The 19,950-nt window shown below is 36.1% G+C and overlaps 1 protein-coding gene across 3 annotated transcripts in view; it reads left to right on the top strand.

Moving 5' to 3' along the window:
• The first annotated feature begins 291 nt into the window (after positions 1-291).
• The window catches only part of IPO8 (importin 8), a 63,380-nt gene continuing 43,721 nt past the window's right edge, over positions 292-19,950 (top strand). For 2 of the 3 annotated variants that reach the window (XM_008568081.1, XM_008568082.1), the window contains exons 1-8: positions 292-600; positions 5,635-5,716; positions 9,586-9,742; positions 12,557-12,715; positions 13,757-13,913; positions 16,668-16,757; positions 17,950-18,044; positions 18,695-18,779. In XM_008568081.1, coding sequence (XP_008566303.1) covers positions 517-600; positions 5,635-5,716; positions 9,586-9,742; positions 12,557-12,715; positions 13,757-13,913; positions 16,668-16,757; positions 17,950-18,044; positions 18,695-18,779 — 909 coding nt within the window. In that variant the 5' untranslated portion in view covers positions 292-516. The remainder of the gene's footprint in view (positions 601-5,634; positions 5,717-9,585; positions 9,743-12,556; positions 12,716-13,756; positions 13,914-16,667; positions 16,758-17,949; positions 18,045-18,694; positions 18,780-19,950) is intronic. The other variant, XM_008568084.1, reaches the window with a different exon arrangement.

Raw genomic sequence — 19,950 nt, 5'->3', positions numbered from 1 at the left:
ACAGAGCTGCAGTAAACATTGGAGTACAGATATCCCTTAGGCATGATGATTTCCATTCCTCTGGGTATTTTCCCAGCAGTGGAATCGCTGGGTCATATGGTAGATCTTTGAATTCGTCTTGTTTTAATGTGGTACCCAAAGATCCTAGTACTCTGGTTCAAAAATAAATATATATATATATATACATGGTGGCCGCCTGCGGGAGCGGGTTATAACCTCACGCCCGGGGGAAGGGGCCGCCGTAAAGGAGGCTCCGCTTCCTCTTCTGACTTCTCCCGCCTCCCACCGGCTGTCGTAAAAGGGTGAATGGAGAGCGAGTTGTGGGGGGGAAAAAGGGAGGACAGGGGGCGCGGAGTCAGAGTGGCGCAGCGAGTGGCTGCAGGTGGCGACGGTGGCGGGGGGTGGGGAGTGAGGTAGTATAGGGGTCGCGGAGGAGGAGGCTGAGAGAGTAAAAAGGAAACTAAAGCTGCAGTCTGGCCTACTGGTCCGGGGGCCGCGGAGCCCCCACCCGGGGAGATGGACCTCAACCGGATCATCCAGGCGCTGAAGGGCACCATCGACCCGAAGCTGCGAATTGCAGCTGAGAACGAGCTCAACCAGGTGAGGAGCGAGCCTGCGGCGCCCCTCTGCCGCCGAAGCGGCGCCCCCAGCGGGCTCTCAAAGCTCTCCCTCCTCGGCGCCCCTCATCTCCATCCCCACCAGGGCTGCGGACCCTGACGCTTCTGTCGGCCTGTCCCGCCCTCTGTCCCCCGGCCCAGTTGAGCAGCACTCCCAGGATCTTTGCTAAACAGCTCGCGCACCTGTTGGCCACCTTTGCATCTTTTTGGTCGTCTTCCTTCCCCAGTGCAGTTTGTTCAGCACACTTGATCCGCAAAAATAAGCTTTTGCAGCCTTTCCTAGTGTTTTCAGGGTGTGATTCTTTTCCTTAAGTGCGCTGACTTGGGGACGGAGGTGGGAAAATTCATTTCAAATTCAAATCTGAGTTCAGCTTTTCTCCAGACCCAGCCCTTTTTAGGTGTTGCTGTGGGAAACCCTGCCCATCGCCTGCTTCTGTGGGGTTGGCAAGACTGTCTTGACACTGATTGGCAGAGTTTTGTTGGAGCGCTGGGCAATGCTGTCAGGAGAGTGCTCTGGGAAGAACAGACAGTTTTCACGATCAAGTAATATGTTTAGAGGGCTTTCTTATAAACGCTAAAATGTGTAAGACTTTCTTTTATCCTCCGTTTCCTGTTCTTCCTAACCAGCCTTGACCTTGTTCCAGAATTACTCCCAATATTTCAGAATTTTGATGATCCCAAACACTAGCTTATTTCTTCCTCCTCACCTGTAAGAATGAATCATAGATCGCTCACTAACAAGTACGAGTTAAGATCCACCCCTAGGATAGAGTGACAGCTGTTTGAGCTTGCGACAGTTCTTAAAATATAAAGGAATATTTAAATCAGTAGTTCTTAGAGTGTTGCCCGGGACCAGCAGCGTCAACATCACCTGAGAACTTGTTAGAAATGCAAATTATGGGACTGCACCACGGATTTAAAGAATCAGAAACTCTGGGGGTGAGGCCCAGTTTTGTTTTAACTAGCTCCTTAGGAGATCCAGTTCCTCCTAAAAGTGTGACAATCACTGTCCTAAGTAAATGTTTCTGTTGGAGTTGACTTTAAAATGCAGATATGTGTTGTGAATCTTTGAAAGGGATTATTTTAATGGAAAATTTGGAATAGGTGTGGAATTTGGAGTAGGTGCGAATCTAGGATTCCCAAGGTCGAGTGAAAACAGTTTGACTATACAGAGGAGCTTGAATTGAACTAAAAAGCCCAAAGGAATGTATTGGTGACTCAAAAAGAAAAGGACTGTCACTCAAAATAGGAAAGTTAGTTAGTACCTGTCCCAGCCTTGCAGAGCAGAAGTACTGTATATTGATTGGCTGGAAGAATAGTAATCCAGGGGTTAGTTAGGAAGAACAAAACGAGCTGAACTTGCAATCTCCTAGTGTGAACAGGGGAGTTGGCCTGTTTGTGACCCCCTACTCCTCACAGTTAGGCCAGATGTTATTTTGATAGTGTTGATAGGGGACATATCTTTGATATTATGTTATGCTTTCCTGCCCCTGTTAGCCTAACCTTGCTTTATTTCTGATTCATCATTATATAAGTGCAGTCGATGTTACAGAAGTGGGAAAGCCTGCAAAACTAGGAGATGCTTAAGACCCAATCCTATTTTTTTCTTCATGGTATTTCAATCCAGATCCATTCCGTTCTCACTCTGCCCTGCCCTCTGTATACCCAACTCATCACAGACCATGATTTCCCCTGCAACTTCTAAAATTAGTTTATTGCTGTGGCACCTTATTTAGCATTTATATTTTATATAATACTTTGGATTGTAATATACTTTCACTAAGTTTATTTGAATTGTCTACAAGTAGAAGACCAAAGTATAATGTCACATAACCTTATGGTGAAACATGCTTATGGTGTTAGGTTTTGTATGCTTGACCTTTACCACCGCTGTAACATCTTGCTTTGTTCGATAAACGGGTGGATAATTTACCATAAGTGATTATGGTCCAGCTCATTTACTTTAGTCTGGGTCTCCCTTCAACAAATATGCTCTGCTTAGGAAATGGGAGCAGCTTCTGCAGCGTACTGACTGTTCTGTCAATTGCCATTTAGAAGAGTAGGAAGCTTCAGCATTAACAGCCTGTGTTCCGAAGAATAAGTTGTTATTTGGAGCTGTATTTTTCTCAGGCCAACATTTTTTGCTTATCAGTGATTGGTTCCCTGACTGCTAGCTGTGATATTGTTTTTATGGGAAAATGTATTTTCAGTTTTATCTCAGGATATTAGGAATGAATCCTGTACACCATCCTCATTGTCTCTAGACCAGAAGTCCCTTCAGCAGCAGTGCAGGGGACGAGGAATGGGTAGGTGTCTGGCTTCAGTAACTCATCTAGAAAGATGTCTTCTTTTAATAAATCATCCTCCAGGTGGCCTCAATAGGGAAATAAAGATATTTACTTTCATTGCCAAGATTTGGAATCCCTGCTTTCCATGCATCTGTACATATGATTTTTATTGCCCTTTAAGAGAGTTTGTTTGTATGAATAACAAATATATTTATTGAGCTATATTGCAGGCATTGGGATAAGAGGCAGCTTTCATGAAGCTTGCATGCTAGTGGCGGATACACACAAGTAATATATATAATTTTAGGTCATAAGTGCTATAGAGAATAAAGCTCGAGAAAGTGTTGGGATGTGTAGATAGGGTAGTCATCCTCTGGAGAATAACATTGACAGAGGCCCGGATGTTGTAAAAGGAGGGAGCCAGGCTAAGAACTGGGAGAGGAACAGAGGGAATAGCAGTTCAGAAAAAGTCCTCAACCTGGCGTGTTGGAAGACTAGAAAGGTTAATGTAGTTGGAGCAGTGAGTCTGCAAATGGGAAAACATCAAGTCTTTGCTTTATATGTGTTCTCATAAAATGCAGAATTTAGCTAAGCAAGCAAATTGCTGATTTTCAGAAAACTTCACAGATATAAAGTAAATATGGTCAAGAAATCATTGAGAAATGAGTCTTATTTTGTTAGAAACTTGAGGCCCAAAGAGGGACAAAGAAGTCTGGTAAATATCTATGAGGAAAGTAGTGCGAGAATATATTTGAATTTATCTTTGAATGTTTTAGCTGGCCTAATTAACGTAGCTGAAAGAAGACAGTTTCAGAAGTTCTGTAAAATGGCAAACAATTCCCTGGTATAGATGTTGCTTAAAAAAAAAAAAAAAGATAAACAGTTGCAAAAAGAGGAGTTCCAAAAAGTGTACAATGCCAACAATGCAGTGTAGTCTCCCCAGTAACTACTTTCAAATAAGTAGCATTAATCTAAGTGTAAAGGTTATTTATGTGTAGTAAGATTTTCAAAAAAGTAACCAAAGCCAGTTTTTATGACTAGAATAAACTATATAGATGTTTTAAACTTTGATTCATTATAAGATCTTTCAATATATAAAAAGTTATAAACATGAGTTATTTTATGTTGTGTATGCATAAGGTATAGAGGATTGGGCTATATCTGTATTAATTTTGCCTCCTGTAAACTGCTGTTAAAACAAATATGTTTTCTTAAAAACTACATTAAAATTCTGGTGGTTTCAGTTATGGATAAAACAGAATTTACTTTACAACAGATTTAGGATTCTGAAAACTACACGAGGGGAAAGGAAGAATAATTATAATTCAAAATTTTATTGAAAGGTATAGAAAGATTTTGAAAACACAGTGTTCTTGGATGAAAAGGATCAATACTTTAAAGATGCCAGTTTTCTCCAAATTAGTTTTCTAATCAAATATTTACTGTGATGAATGCTATTATAAATAAATGAATAGTAAAGGTGATTAAAAATTGAGTGGTATGCACAAACCTGGTTATGTATTGAAAGGGATGCTACCAGGTGAAGCAGGCTCCCAGGAGAAGGTAAACTGGACAGATTCTCTGGGTCATTGCCTGGTTTGGCCTCACTGAGAATTTACGAGTCTTTTCTGGGAATGTCAGTGGGCAAGGCCATGTGTGGGCTTTGGGAATGTGGCAGGGCTGTAATATAGTCCATGTCCTAGACATCTGGATAGAACATGGTCAGAAGGAATGGGCTGCTCTGTACTTATCTTTGAAGTCACCATGGCCAAACTCAGGAGTAGATCAAAGTAGAACACTCCTGTGGAGTGAAATGACCCAGGCCACAGGTCAGAGCAGGAAGTTCATCAGCATCGGCCCACTTACGCATTGTTAAGTTTAAAAGATGGTGCATAGCAGAGGGAAGCTGGTGATGACAGCTTTCAGTACTGTCTTGTGAGTCACACTGTTCCAATCTGGACTGACTCCTCTCTCTAGCTCATGCACAAGTATTTAATGTTATCTTGTCTGTTTTGCTTTGTTGTCTGTCCTGTATTGTGTAGCTCATGTTTTCCTGTTTGTCAGAAATACTGTGAATAAAATTGAAGCACAAGTAATCTGGGAAGAAAACACAATGTATAGGTCAAATAAAAGTTTGGGATTTTAAATTCATAAATAACTTAGAATTGATTAAGAATAAAACAAATATTCCATTTACAAAAGGATAAAGTAAGTAAGGAATTTGTAGAAAAAACAAATAGCCAACAAATAGGGAAAAAAAAAATTCACCTCCTTAGTGATAGTAAATGTAATTTAAAATATTAAGAAGGTTTAAAGTCGCAAAGGGATGATAATACTTGGATAGATGGGAGTGTAAATTGGTATAGCTTTCCTTGAGGCATTTCACCTCCTTAGTGATAGTAAATGTAATTTAAAATATTAAGAAGGTTTAAAGTCACAAAGGGATGATAATACTTGGATAGATGGGAGTGTAAATTGGTATAGCTTTCCTTGAGGCATTTTGACAAAATATGTCAAAAATCATAAAAATGTTCATACTTTTTTATTCATTGTTTATTCTAAGGACTTTTTTTTTTTTGACTTGAAGTATTTTAGTAATTTTTATTCTGCCTTGGAGAGTTTCTCTCACTTTAAAAGTTTTTATTTGGACAGTAACGTATTCAGTAATTCTAACAGCTTATATTCATTTATATTGTCCTATGTTATAAAACATTTCTTTGTAATTTCAGTCCTACAAGATTATCAATTTTGCCCCCAGTTTACTGCGGATTATCGTCTCTGACCATGTGGAATTCCCAGTACGCCAGGCAGGTGAGTTGGTTTTTTATCCTTTATAAATTTATTTATAGGTGAAAGTAGAATGAGAGTTTTATTTTAATTCTAAATACCTGTAATCTTTTGAAAAATTAGGAAGCACAAATGAAGTATTTCAAGTGGCTTAAAAATTCATTTTTTTCCTCTGGAAACATAGAGGTAGATATTGAGCTCTCGAATCTCCCCTAGCTTTCTCTTTCCTTCTCTGCCTTCTGTTCACCAATTCCTTGCCTCTGTTACCTTGCCATTTTTTCCCCTTACCTTCTCCAATTTTAGTAGCTTAATTTCTACAACCCTCGGTGTTGCTCCCGCGCCTTGCTCGGCCAGTGAGCGGGAACCGGTCTGTATGTGGGATCCGAACCCTCGGGCGGGAGCGCTGCCGCGCTTCCCAAGCGGCACACTATCCAGTGCGCCACCGGGCCGGCCAAAAAGCAGCCATTTTTATCAGTCTGAAATTGTGTAAAGTTCTACATTATAACTATCCTAAATTTAAGTGCCCTTTATAGATTTTCTGCTCTATTTAATCTATTATTAAAATATATAGATGCCCCAAGAACTCTGTGGTGATATCCAGATAGTTTATTACTTTAGCATGACATTTAAAAAGAATGATGTGATCTTTGCTTTAAATAAAATCAGCCTGTATAAGGCTGTAAAAAAAAAAAAAAAAAACAACTGCTAATATTGAGTGGAAAGACATATAGCTATGCAAAGTGTTCTTGATTTTTTTGCTTGTGGGCAATTCTAAAATATTCTTGCTGCCATTGAGCAAGTTTATTAGTGAATGTCCTTTCTTACCTTAATGTAAATTCTTAAGAAAAAAAATTTTTTTTTTCCTTTTTGTCTTTTTTACTGACTGGTAACGGGATCACAACCCTCGGTGTCGCGCCCGCACCATGCTCAGCCAGTGAGCAGGAACCGGTCTCCACATGGGATCCGAACCCTCGGCGGAAGTGCCGCCGTGCTCCCAAGCGGCGCACTCTCCAGTGCGCCACCGGGCCGGCCCAGAAATTTAATATTTTATGTTGCCAAGCAAAACAAAACAAATTTGGATATTTGCTCTACTGTTTTCCTTTTGAGGTATTGATAAGCATAATAGCATTATTAATATTATCATATAATGTTTAGAGAAGGAAGCCCATCTTAAATTTAGGATAGTTATGATTGGGAATCTCTCAAGTCACTTTGTTTCCAATTTTTTAGTCCTTACCTCTGAAGAGAAGAGACCCTTTAGTAAAATTCTCTAATACATGAAAACTTAAGTTCAGAAACATACTTTCTTTAGTGCATTTTGGAGTTGCTATGAGAAGAGTAGTTTGGATTTAAAAGTGGTGGTTGAGGGGTGTTATATTAGACCTGAGTCATTGGTGGTGACTGATGTGGGACCATCACTTGAAAAATAACAGTTTCTGTTTTCTGTAAGCTGCCTGCTTTTGTTCTTCTGAGTTTTATAATTATTATAATTTTTTTTGTATTTCCAAAAGATGGATAAGGAGAGGATATAAAAATTCAATCTACAGTTATTTATTCAGAGGTTATTCACTTGTTAAGATTAACCTCACTCAACATTCTAGAATGCAGGACCTATAAATAAGCAGGAAGATGCCTCTGATCAGTTCAGAAGAACTTCAAGAAGTACTTGTATTAAAATTCATGTTTTGTTTGTAGGAAACTTCTCGGCTCCTCAGAATCTATTTAATCTTATTTTAGACATAAATTATACATTTATTATATGATCTCCTAGCCTTTAACAGTTTAAAGTAATAAGAAAGGAGAGAAGTGCTACCAAATTACAATGAAAAATGGAAAGGCTTAGAAACATCAACTAAAAAACATGGCATTCTGCTTCACTGAATTTATAACAGCACCTCGTTGCCTTTGAGGTTATGAGACCCAATTGATCTCTGTAGTTGTGTTTCTGGGTCTAGAAAGTAGACCTTTAGAGATGATTCATTGTGTTTGAGGAGAGAAGTTTGTGTTTTAGAAAATTAATTTCAAAGATCAGATGCTTAAAATGGTAAGTGGATTTTGTAGGAAAACACAGTTTAATACTTCTTTCTTTATGAATTGGATTAAGATGATATTAGTGTTTCGTTTCTTAGCTCGGGCAAATGGTTAGATAGATACTTGAGTTAAATGATTAAAGGGAGGTCTGTAGATTGTTGATACGATTACAATTATCTCTGGTATTTTTCCTTCATTATTCTTAGTAATCCATGATTATCTGTAAGAGTAACTCATGTTCTCTTTGCAAATCATTATATTAAGTTCAGTTTTATTTAATGAATTGTATGTTTAACCATATACAAATTAGTCAGTGTGCCTTTCATACAAGGTTGGCTCGCATAGTGCTCCATAATAAAAATATATTTTTAGTGATAAAATTAACAGCATTTAACGACTGAATCATAAATAAGTCCATGATTTTACCATGTTGGTATTTTTGCTGTCTAAAGTTTGCTTTTCTTTATTTTCAAGATTAGTTCTATAGGGGTCGAAATGATTTTGTGTATAATATAGTTGGTTTTTCTTTTTGCAAAAATGAATCCCTTGAAATCAGTCTGAACTGCTGACAGTTTGGTTCATATCCTTAGATAATTCATTTATTTTTTCTAAACTGTCTACATATTTAATGTCTACTTTTAGTCAAACACTGTTATTTAATATAATAACTGTACCAGGATAAATGATGGTACTTAGTCCAGAGCCTGTGTAGTCTAGATTAAAAGCAAATAAGGAAAAAAAAAACCCCAAAACCCAAACTAACACACCCACCCAACCACCCACACACACCCACACACAAATACCCCCCTAAATAATTTTTGTTTTTATCCAAACAAATCAAAATCCTAGGTAGAATAATCCTTTTCAGACTTTTGGTGAATCAAAATTAATGAGAGAGGAGCTTACAAGATGTCAAGTTCATAATTTCATTAAATTTCTGTTATGTTTTAGCCAATGTAGAACATGTTGATTTAATCTCTATGGCATAATACTTTTACCAGCCAATTTAGTTTTATGTTAAAAGTGGGATGAAGGGAGGGTTAAGTGGGGGAAGAAGGAAGAGAAGCTTAAAGGATAAAGTTATGATGCTTTGCAGATCCCATCTCTTTATCTTATGAAATTAAAAGTATTTATTTGTATTCATTGTTCAACTGAGATGGTTAGAAGCTTCACATTCCCTCTCAAAACCCTGTAGCAATATGTTAACTGTTTCTTTCAGAAGACTTTTCTTAAAAGTTGAGGTTGAAGATGGTTAAAAAGAATAGGAACAAAATCATTGGTTATGTATTTTGATAGAAATAAACAGATAAAAAATTTCCTGAGATTTTTCCAAAAATATCTGAAGACTGATGTATGTTTCCCTATTATATTTACAAGTAGTAAATATTTCAAAAGGGTTAGATGAAAATTATCAATACTGTAAAAAGCATAAATATTCCAAAATGGTAGTGCAGGATAGTAGCAGGTAAAAGAAATTAAATAAAAAAAAAAAAATCTACATGAAGAAAGTAGACTTTACCTGGTGTCAGTTCAGTATTAGGCATTGTGAAAAGAGTGATTTTATGATCTCAATGTATGTTTAGTGTGGTCTCATTTAGACCACTTGTATTTAGTCTGATGCTAGAGTTGATTTGATGATAGCTTGATTTGATGAAGAGTTTTCTGCTCAGACTAGCTAAAGTAAAATCTTTAAATTCTTACCCATTTTCCCCTCTTAACTTAGCTATTTTTTACTTGTAAGACTTGCCATGTTTGCTGGGTGTCATGTTTAGCATTGAAGGGTTTAGTCTTTTATGCTCTATAAAGCTGAATTAAAGCCATTCTTTTGATACTGCTACATTAACACTTTTCCTCAAACTTAGCTGCCATTTACCTGAAGAACATGGTGACACAGTACTGGCCAGACCGAGAACCTCCACCGGGAGAAGCAATATTTCCATTCAACATTCATGAAAATGATCGCCAGCAAATACGTGATAACATTGTGGAAGGAATAATTCGGTCTCCGGATTTAGTGAGGTACATTATGCTGTGTCTGTATGATTACTAGGAAGCACAATATTTGGATCTGGGGGCGAGGGCCGTTGGATCTCATTATCTGCCTCAAGTTTGTTTTCTCAAAGAGGTAAAGTAATGAAGATAGATACTCAAAAAATATTATTTTACTTATTTGTCTTTGCATTTGTAATTCTTTGCCTCAAAATATTTTGGGAGTGATTTAGTTGACCTAAGTTGCTACAAAGAGATAAGGTAAAAATCATACTTAACCAATGATTGTGTAAATCCTCACAGTATAAATAACCTATGTTCGTAGTAATGATCTCATGACTTTTTACTACATATATGCTTTTCTTTGATATAGGGAGATTAATTATGGGAATTTTAACCTACTAGTGTTCTTAACCCTATATTTTAATTCGTTTTTATGAACTGAGTATTTTTTCCTTTGGAGAAGACAGGATAGAGTAGGTACAAACTAGAGGAGTTGTCTCCAGTTTTTCAGATTTATAGAGTAGATGCTGTAGAGCAGCACTGTCCAATAGCAGTTTCTGCAGTGATAAAAATGTTCTATATCTGTGCTGTCCAATATTTAGTCATGTGGCATAAGTGGCTGTTGAACACTTGAAATGTGGCTAATGCAGCTGAGGAATTGCATTTTTAATTCCATTTAATGTTGATTCATTTAAAATGTGCATATGTAGCTAGTGGCTGCTCTATTGGACAGTATAGCTGTAGAGTCATAAAAATTTTGCAATCTTAAAATAGGAGGAACAAATTTTTTTCAAGGTACAACTGGTAATTAATTTTCTTTTGAAAATGGAGGGGCAGGGCTGGCCCTGTGGCGCACTTGGGAGAGTGCGGCGCTTGGGTGCACAGCGGTGCTCCCGCCACGGGTTCGGATCCTATATAGGGATGGCCGGTGCACTCACTGGCTGGGCGCGGTGCGGGCAACACCAAGCCAAGGGTTGCGATCCCCTTACCGGTCACAAAAAAGACAGAAAAAAAAAAAAAAGAAAGAAAAAAGAAAATGGAGGGGCAAATAGGTGAAAAGGGTAGGGGGATGAAACCATTTAATGTCGAGAATAGACAAAACTTTGGCCCTGAATGTCTAAGAGATATGACATAAGCAATGGAAAAGGGAAGAAGTGTGAGGGGAACAGTAACAGGAAGGAATTGAACTCTTTGTGCAGTTATTTTGTTAGTTGAGAGGAGAAAACTGGTGTACTGATTACAGAAAGTCACCATTATTCTCATTCATCGCCAAAATGCCAGTCGTGGGACTGATACCCCTATGGTACCATCATATATCCATTTCCTGTCAAAATCTTTACATTTTTAGGTCTCCCTGAATCTTCCAATGGTTCGGAATGAGAAAGGACTAGGAGGGTCAATGTGAAGATGAAATTTGGAAAAATGAAAAGCTTCAGTTTCATTGCATACAAATACAACATTTGTTGTTTAAGGGGACAACTGCTGGTGGCACAAGAGATCTTTATTATGAGACAGTTGTTTGTGTGACTTTGCTTCTTTTATGTCTTTAAGGCTTAACTGTAATCACCCTTGAAGAAATATTTTCTTCCCTTCTCAAAGTTTAAGAGTATTGCAAAGGAAATTTTCAAATAGATTTGGTAACATGAGGAAAATGCCTTGTTTTGTTTGATTTTACCAGTTTCAGGAAATCCAAGTTATTGATTGTTCAACTTTTTTTTTTTTTTTGCACTGTGGAATCCTTATTTTGCCAGATTTACTTCCTAACCATTTGCAAATGACCATGTAGGACATATTTGGTGAAAATATTTATAGTATATAGAAAAGAAATTTTTTTCCTTATCTTCTTTTCAGTCCCAGTTGTAGTTGAGATTGCACTGTGGAATCCTTATTTTGCCAGATTTACTTCCTAACCATTTGCAAATGACCATGTAGGACATATTTGGTGAAAATATTGATAGTATATAGAAAAGAAATTTTTTTCCTTATCTTCTTTTCAGTCCCAGTTGTAGTTGAGATCCTATTGAGGAAGTGGTTACTGTTTTAAATGTTATGAAATAATATTTTTTATCACTTAACTTTGTGGTTTTATTAAAGGGATATTCTTTTTCCGTTTTTTGTTTTTCCTTTTCCTTTTCCTTTTTTTCATTTATTTCTTTGGAAATATCTCTTAGCTTTTTTCTTCAGGAATTGCCCAGTGAATGCATGTTTCTTTCTCATACTCAAAGTACGATAGTATTGCAGGCTGCTTTGATAAGTGCAATATACTGTGTGGGCTGTTAAATGATAATGGATGGGTTCAAGGTTTTGACCCACAGAGATGCTACCCACAATTATGTAGGCCTTTGTTTTACTTACTTTTGCCATCTTTAGGGTAGGTTTCTCCATTTGAAGTTATACAATGTTTTGTCTCTCCCCCACCCCCTTAGGATATGATAACTAAAATATAAAATATAACAAGCTGGGAAATTTTGCAGAGCTGAAGTAGAATTCATTGTCTTTTCTGAAATTTTTATGTATTCATTTTTAAAAAGCTGTTTTTAGGATAAGACAGTTTGAAATGTTTTATTAATTTTAGGAAATCACTCATTCTGTTTATTTAGGATAAGACAGTATGAAAGGTTTCATTCATTTTAGGAAATCACTCATTCTATTTATTTTCAATAAGTTGAGCCACTGAGGAGGTTTTTTTTAAATAGGATTACTCCCCCCTGTATATAACTATATAAGTATAATATAGATAAATAGGAGTTACAGTACTTCTATGTAAAATATTAGAGGTCTTTGAAACATGATACTTATAACTACTTAGATTTTTGACTCTCCCCCCACCCCACCTTATAGAGTCCAGTTAACAATGTGTCTCCGTGTCATCATTAAACATGATTTTCCTGGTCACTGGCCAGCGGTGGTCGACAAGATAGACTACTACTTGCAGTCACAGAACAGTGGAAGCTGGCTTGGCAGTTTATTATGTCTGTATCAACTGGTGAAGACATATGAGTAAGTCAATTTCTGTTAGCTAAAGAGATCAGCCTTGTGTACTAAGAAAGAATTAAATTACATAGAGGGGTCTGCTGTAGGTGTGGGGCAGAATCAGATTAGATTGGGAAATGCTGGGTTAAACACAGTTAAACATGTTTTATTTACTGCCCTTAATCAAAGAAACTTTAATCTGCTAATGTACATCCCTAATATCTAAGATAGTGATAAAATACATAGTGCTTCTCAAACTTACTTGTTAGTTTCAGAGAACCATATATTAACAGCTTTTCTTACAACTCTGATATGTAGATACCTCAACATTTGTCTTCTAGTGAGCATATTATTAAGTAAACCAAAACATTTACATTTTTGGTTGTAAGATAGAAAATGTTAAAGTTTCTTTGCTAGTGACATTCTTTTCCATAAAAATTGCTTGAGAGGTGGAAGCCTAGTATCACATTTAGTAGTATTGCTTTCTGATTTCTAAGAGGATTACTACTTTTGTATACAAAGTCCTGCTGTTTTCCTTCTTTTATTCTATTTGTAGTTCATATTCTATTTGTAGAATATATAGAGAATATTTTAGATGTATAGCAATTAAAGTGACCTAAGAGCACCTAAATTTATAAGCTATTTTAACTTCTCAATTTAGGGTAATACATACAAGAAAAAATGTTCTTTTCCACATTGTTTGTTATATAATATCCACTCATTTAAACTAGCGTATCAACTTGTATTTTATAGGAAAAATTGTGGTTTGATGAAAATTAATTTAAATAGAAAAATTCATATAGGAAAGCTGCAAAATAGTCTTGGATTATTTTAAACTAGTCTAAATCTTTCTAGAAATAGTTAAATATTCTGCCTAAACCAGGGATGTGCTTTTTTAAAGTTCTTTCCAACTTTATTCTGATAATCCAAACAGAAAATGTAAGAAATGTTTTGAATGGTTTTGTCTTATTAGTATTCTATAGTTAAAACGATATTTTTTTATTTATTGCTTATAGTTCTTTCAGAAGGGACAAGTTACTTTTCTTTCTTTTGTCTTTGCCCATGTAGATATAAAAAAGCAGAAGAAAGAGAACCTCTTATAGCAGCAATGCACATATTTCTGCCTCGTATTCAGCAACAAATCATGCAGCTCCTTCCTGATTCCTCCCATTATTCTGTATTATTGCAGAAACAGATTCTGAAAATCTTTTATGCACTTGTTCAGGTAGGTTTTTATTGCAGAAAACAAATATGTGGCTTGAGCGATGTACTTACAAAAACTCGTGGAAAATAGAATTAAAAGATAATATTAATCTTTCCATGAACTTTTTTTTTTTTTTCCTTTTTGTCTTTTTTACTGACCAGTAACGGGATCGCAACCCTCAGTGTTGCACCCGTACCGGGGACCGGCAACGGGATCGCAACCCTCCGTGTTGCGCCCACACCGCACTCAGCCAGTGAGCGGGAACCGGTCTCCACATGGGATCCGAACCCTCGGCGGGAGCACCGCCACTCTCCCAAGCGGTGCACTCTCCAGTGCGCCACCGGGCTGGCCCTTTCCATGAACTTTTTGAAGTACATTCTAACATGTGGAAAGTGCTCAATAAATCTCAATTATTATGAAAAATTAACATATATTCTCACATATATTTCTTTAAAAATACTTAAGAGAAACAGGCTCATAGAAATTAACTGCTCAAGATCTTCTGAGTGGTAAAGCTGATGTGATTCACTGTGTGCTTTTACTCCTGTGTCTGAAATCTTGGGTAAGGAAGAACCAGGGTAGTTATTTGCCTTAAAACCTGATGACTTGGCTATCTGTCCCTAGTATCCCTGCCTGTAGGTTAGTTAGGATTATAGGAGAAGAGGAAGGAAAAGAAGAAGAGAATTCCTCTTTTATTGGGAAATCATATTGATGGTAGTTTCTTTGCATTTGACCCAACTTAAGCTAACAAAAGAGATTTAGTAGCTCATTTTCCTTGGTTTAAAATAGTGCCTTTTTCTTATCTGAAAGCTGTGAAAGGTAGTAATATGGGAATCTAAACTTAATTAGAAGATTGAGATGGAATGTGTTTGAGGGATAAAAATATTGAACATTGAATCTTTGAAAGACTTAGGGAAATTATTTAGATTTGAGTGGAGGAAGAATAATCGTTGTCAGTCTTAACTATGTGAATGAATTAAAGCCTTATCACATGCTTTCTAGTTCAATTTATAATGATAAGAGGATAGTTTTGTAGAACTAGAGAGCCAAGATAACTTGGGTGTGTTCTTGGCTTTACATCTGACCTAGGTACTTTTGCAGTGTTTTGGAATATTTCGCTTTAATAATGATTATATTTTTATAGAATATCATTGTTTAAAATTTTTTTTATTTTTTTTGTCCTTTTTGAGACCAGCCGCACCGCGCTCAGCCAGTGAGCTCTTTGAGCGCACCGGTCATCCCTATATAGGATCCGAACCCGCGCGTGAGCGCTGCTGTGCTCCCAGCTCCGCACTCTCCCGAGTTCGCCATGGGCTCGGCCCATTGTTTAAAATTTTAATAGAGACAGTCTGAGGCAGATTTTTTTTTAAGTCAGCCTTTTTGGGGGAAGGGAATAGAGGGAAAGAGGCAAATCTGAGAACAGAGAAGAAGCTAAAATACTAGGAAAAATTTTCCCCCCACCTTTTTTTCTTTGGAAATAATAGGGAAGGGAGATGTATGGTGACTTTGTTTATTAAAACAATGTTTTATAAATTGTCCTCAGGAGAATCACTTTACTCTGAGGCAAACATAGCCAGGATTCAGCAAAGTAAGACAAAGACTGAAGAAATAATTTTTCTAAAGCTTCTACTTCTACTTGGTTTGCTGAAAAGGAAAAAATCTGAAATTTTTTCTCTTACCCTGTACATGCTAAAAACCTAAAAAAAAAAAAAAAAAACCAAAACAATGAAAAACCTCAACATTTTTAACCATTTTGGTAATCTGTTATATGCTAATAGAGTGATATGCTCCTCTGGGAAGCAGATATTTAGAAGGCTTTAAAGAGGCACAATTACAGTGATAATGTAAGTGAAAATGATTGTCTGACAATATGGGAAGAGGCAGAAAGATTTGTTTTTAAAAGTGTGATACTATGAAATTGATTTCGTCTCAGTAGCACTTATTTGTACAGGGTGCTTGGATATTCCATACATACCTCATAAATTGTCACTTTAAGCCTAACCCTCAGCCTGCTTCTTCCCTGTTCCTGATCTCAAATACAAATGATTCTCCAATGCACTTAGAATAAAGTGTGAACTTCTTAACATAGTCTTCATCTTTTATCATCCTACCTTTGCACTTAAATATGGTTTTTGCACCCAACTAGAGTGTAAGTTTTGTGAGGGCAAAGACTGTCTCTCTTACTTGTCATTATGTCTTTAGCCTGTAGCGTGTTTTGGAGTGAATAGATGTGGAGACGTTATCCCTGCAAATCCTGCAGCTCGCAGTATGGCAGGGGAGACACATACCTGTGTAATTAATACAAAGTGTACTATGGTTGTTATGCCACAGTGTAGAGGAAAGTAATTGAAAACATGTTTCATGAGTGTTTAATAAGGGTAATAATTTTTATCCAAGTGGTTAAAATTAAAAGTTTGACACACAAAGAAGTAAAAAGTAAAAATCACTTATCAAGAATCTCATGCTAAATAAATGAGACCTTAATGGTATTAAAAAAATTTTTTTAATTAAAAAAGGTAGCCCAGAGAGACAACCTATGGCATGTGTACTTCTAAATTTTAAAGATTTAATTTATATATATTTATATATATATATATGTGTGTGTGTGTATATGTTTATGGATCTATTTTAAGTTAAATTTTAGGTTGAAACATATGGAATTGCTATTTTCATGTTCAAATGTTAGCTATTTCTTATAACCTTCCAATATAGATAAAATTGCTGATTTTTTTTGAAGGGAGGAATTATTGTTTATGTTGTTATTCTCTTTTCCAGTATGCATTGCCTCTTCAGTTGGTGAATAACCAAACCATGACAACATGGATGGAAATCTTCCGAACTATTATTGACAGGACAGTTCCTCCTGTGAGAAAGTGCTTCTATTCTTAAGAAAAGTTGGGGCTGCCTGGGTTTGGAATATTTGTGGTAGACTGATTCATTATTCCAGGCTGCTATTTGGAAAAAAATACTACTGTAATAAAATAAATTAATAAAATAATTCATAATACATACTCATTTTTAGAAAGCTGAGACAAGCAAAAATAATAAAATAATTATATTTAATTCTATTAAAAATGATGAAAACTATTTTCAAATCTTGATATTTATTCCTTTAGTCTTTTTTCTTCACATCTGTATGAAACCATTTTATTTATAAATATAGTATATGTAGACACTCTTTTGAAATCCATTTGAAATTTATTATAAATATTTTAATATTTTTTATGATTATGAATGTTTTTATACTGTCATTTTTATTGAATAGCTTCATTTGCTGGATGTTTAAGCCATTTTGATTGTTTTAGTGTTTTAACTGTAAGAATATAGTTAAATTTGTGCACGTACATGATTTTCTCTGTATAAACTTCTAGAAGTGTTTAAGGCTTTCGACAGATCTTCCAGAGTGCTCTCCAGAAAGGGTGTCCTGCTTTATACTTTAATAAGCAGTGACTGAGAATGCCTGTTATGAGTATTTGCTTAATTCTAAGTTTGCCTGTTTGATAGGTAAAAAATGGTGTCTCGTTTTGATCTGCTATAACAATGATAGTATTTTTCATCTATCAAATTAACTCTTGTATATTTTAAAATTTAAGCTTTTCTTAAAATGTGCAGTATTCTTTCTGTTGTCCATATCTTGAGACAAGTGTATTGAGGTTTAATTTACATACAGAAATGCACAGAACTTAGTGAACAGTTCAGTGAATTTTGACAAACATACACTTGTGTTATCATCACTATCACCCAGATCAAAATGTAGAACCTTTCCATCATCTCAGAGTTTCCTCAAGGGACCATGGTATTTTGTATTTTGTTTTCTACTTATTTGGGACTTTTGAAGATAGGAGATAAATGTGACCAATAGCATTGGTTAGTTGGATTTGCTTTGCTTGTTTAATTCCTACCTAGCAATCTATAAAAATAAGAATTTGCATTTGTATAGCAATCTAACTTCACATTTAATATAACTCAGTCTATACCAAGATTTATTCTACCTTTGTTATTGACATAAATTCTTTTATTGTGTAGAAATTTAATCTGGGTATTTCTGTCCTTTTAGGAGACTCTCCAAATTGATGAGGATGATAGACCAGAACTAGTATGGTGGAAATGTAAGAAATGGGCACTGCATATTGTAGCTCGTCTCTTTGAACGGTAATTCTTTGTTTATTACATTTATGATCTAACAGTCATATCTTAGTGTTATATACAATAAAATTGGATAGTTCCTTTGATGCTTTACAGCATATGATTCTTGGTCTTTACAGCCACAGAGGGCAAAGAGTCACCTTCTATTTAAAGTGGGCTTAAAAAAATGTAAAGCAGGCTTAATCGTGATCACTGACTTTGAAATCATAATGAGATGGGCAGCCTTCTCTGGCTCTTTTCTACTCTTCTGTGAAAAACATGGAAAAATAATATTGTTCAGCCCATTGGAAACATCCAGGAATTATGCAAGAAGGTGCATGGCCACTCAGCTCCATGAGAAAGTCAAATTTAATTTTTAAAGCATTTATTGAAAAAAATCTATTGTATGTCAGATATAACATTATTTATTTCTAATATTCGCCCTTCAGGAGCTCTTGGTTTAGTAGATGAAAGCTTCTGTCTGAAACTTTAAGTGCGGTCCAGAGTCCAAGTACAGCTCATCATGATTTTATTTTGTAGCTTGTGAAAAAAGGAGAAAGGGTTCATTTTCTCCTCTAATAGAATACATCTTTAAACAAGGGACTGTATTTAAAATAGGGAGCATGATTTGTTTTTAAAATTCATAATATTTAAATATTTTCTCTTTGTATTTTAAGATATGGAAGCCCAGGAAATGTCACAAAAGAATACTTTGAATTTTCTGAATTTTTTTTGAAAACCTATGCAGTGGGAATTCAGCAGGTAAAAACCTTATGCTTTTTAATATAGTGAAGTCATTTCTAACTGTTCAAAAGTAGATTACATCAAAGGGTTCAGATCTCCAGATCCCTGTACTGGCCAAGATCCCCGGCCAGACACTTTCAATATATTCCTGATATTTAAAAATAATTTTCATATCAAGAATTGTTCTCTCCCCCACTGTCGTGTCTTATCTCCTATCACACCCACTTTGTATGAGCCACAACTGTATTAGGAAGAACCGTGCTAAGTATCATCCATTTTAGTCTGCATTGTAAAAGGGGTAACCTGAATTTTAGGTAACTTGAGTGGAATTCATAGTCTGAATTTATAAGCTCTACACATATTTCAAAAGAACCCTTTTTATTTATTCAGCTTATATTATAAGCTTAATCTAGAGAAGAGCTCTGGAGACCAGGAATTGCAAAACTTGGACTTTGTTGTAGCGCTACCTCTGCCTAAAGGTCCTTGACCCAGTCACAGCTGCTTTGGCATGATTCCTTCCTTATAAGCAAATTTTTAAAAATCAGTCTTTAAAAAAATAACTTCTCAGTTTTGTGTTATGTTTACAAAGACCTTCTATGATCTGAGATTATAAAATAAAATTCTTCTACATTTTCTTCTAGGAATTCTATGCTTTCTTTTTGTTGTTGTTGTTGTTGAAATATTTCCTCACCTGGAGTTTATTTAGGTATGAAGTTTAATTAGGGGACTAATTTAATTTTTTTTCAGAAAAATAAGGGGAAAACAAACCAAAAAAACCCCCAGGTGTGCCAGTACAATTTTCTGGTTAATTTATCTCTTTCAATTTGAAAGAACCTTTAACAAGTAATAGAATCTGTTTGTGCTATTTCTTGCTGTATGGAAGTTTTTTTTTTTTTTGTCTTTTTTCCGTATCCGGCAACGGATCGCAACCCTCAGTGTCGCCCCCGTACCGGACCGGGACCGGCAACGGGATCGCAACCCTCGGTGTTGCCCCCGCGCCTCGCTCAGCCAGTGAGCGGGAACCGGTCTGTATGTGGGATCCGAACTCTCGGCGGGAGCGCCTCCGCGCTTCCCAAGCGGCGCACTAGCGCAGTGCGCCACCGGGCCGGGCCTGTATGGAAGTTTTAAATGTTTATTTAGTCAAATCTATTTTTGTTTTAACAGGATTTTTAATTTATTTTGAAGAGCT

Source organism: Galeopterus variegatus, unplaced genomic scaffold (genome assembly GCF_000696425.1).
Source record: "Galeopterus variegatus unplaced genomic scaffold, G_variegatus-3.0.2 Scaffold373, whole genome shotgun sequence".
Classification (NCBI taxonomy): Eukaryota; Metazoa; Chordata; class Mammalia; order Dermoptera; family Cynocephalidae; genus Galeopterus; species Galeopterus variegatus.
Note: the sequence above shows the minus strand (reverse complement) of the source record. Positions and strands in the feature narration are given on the sequence as shown.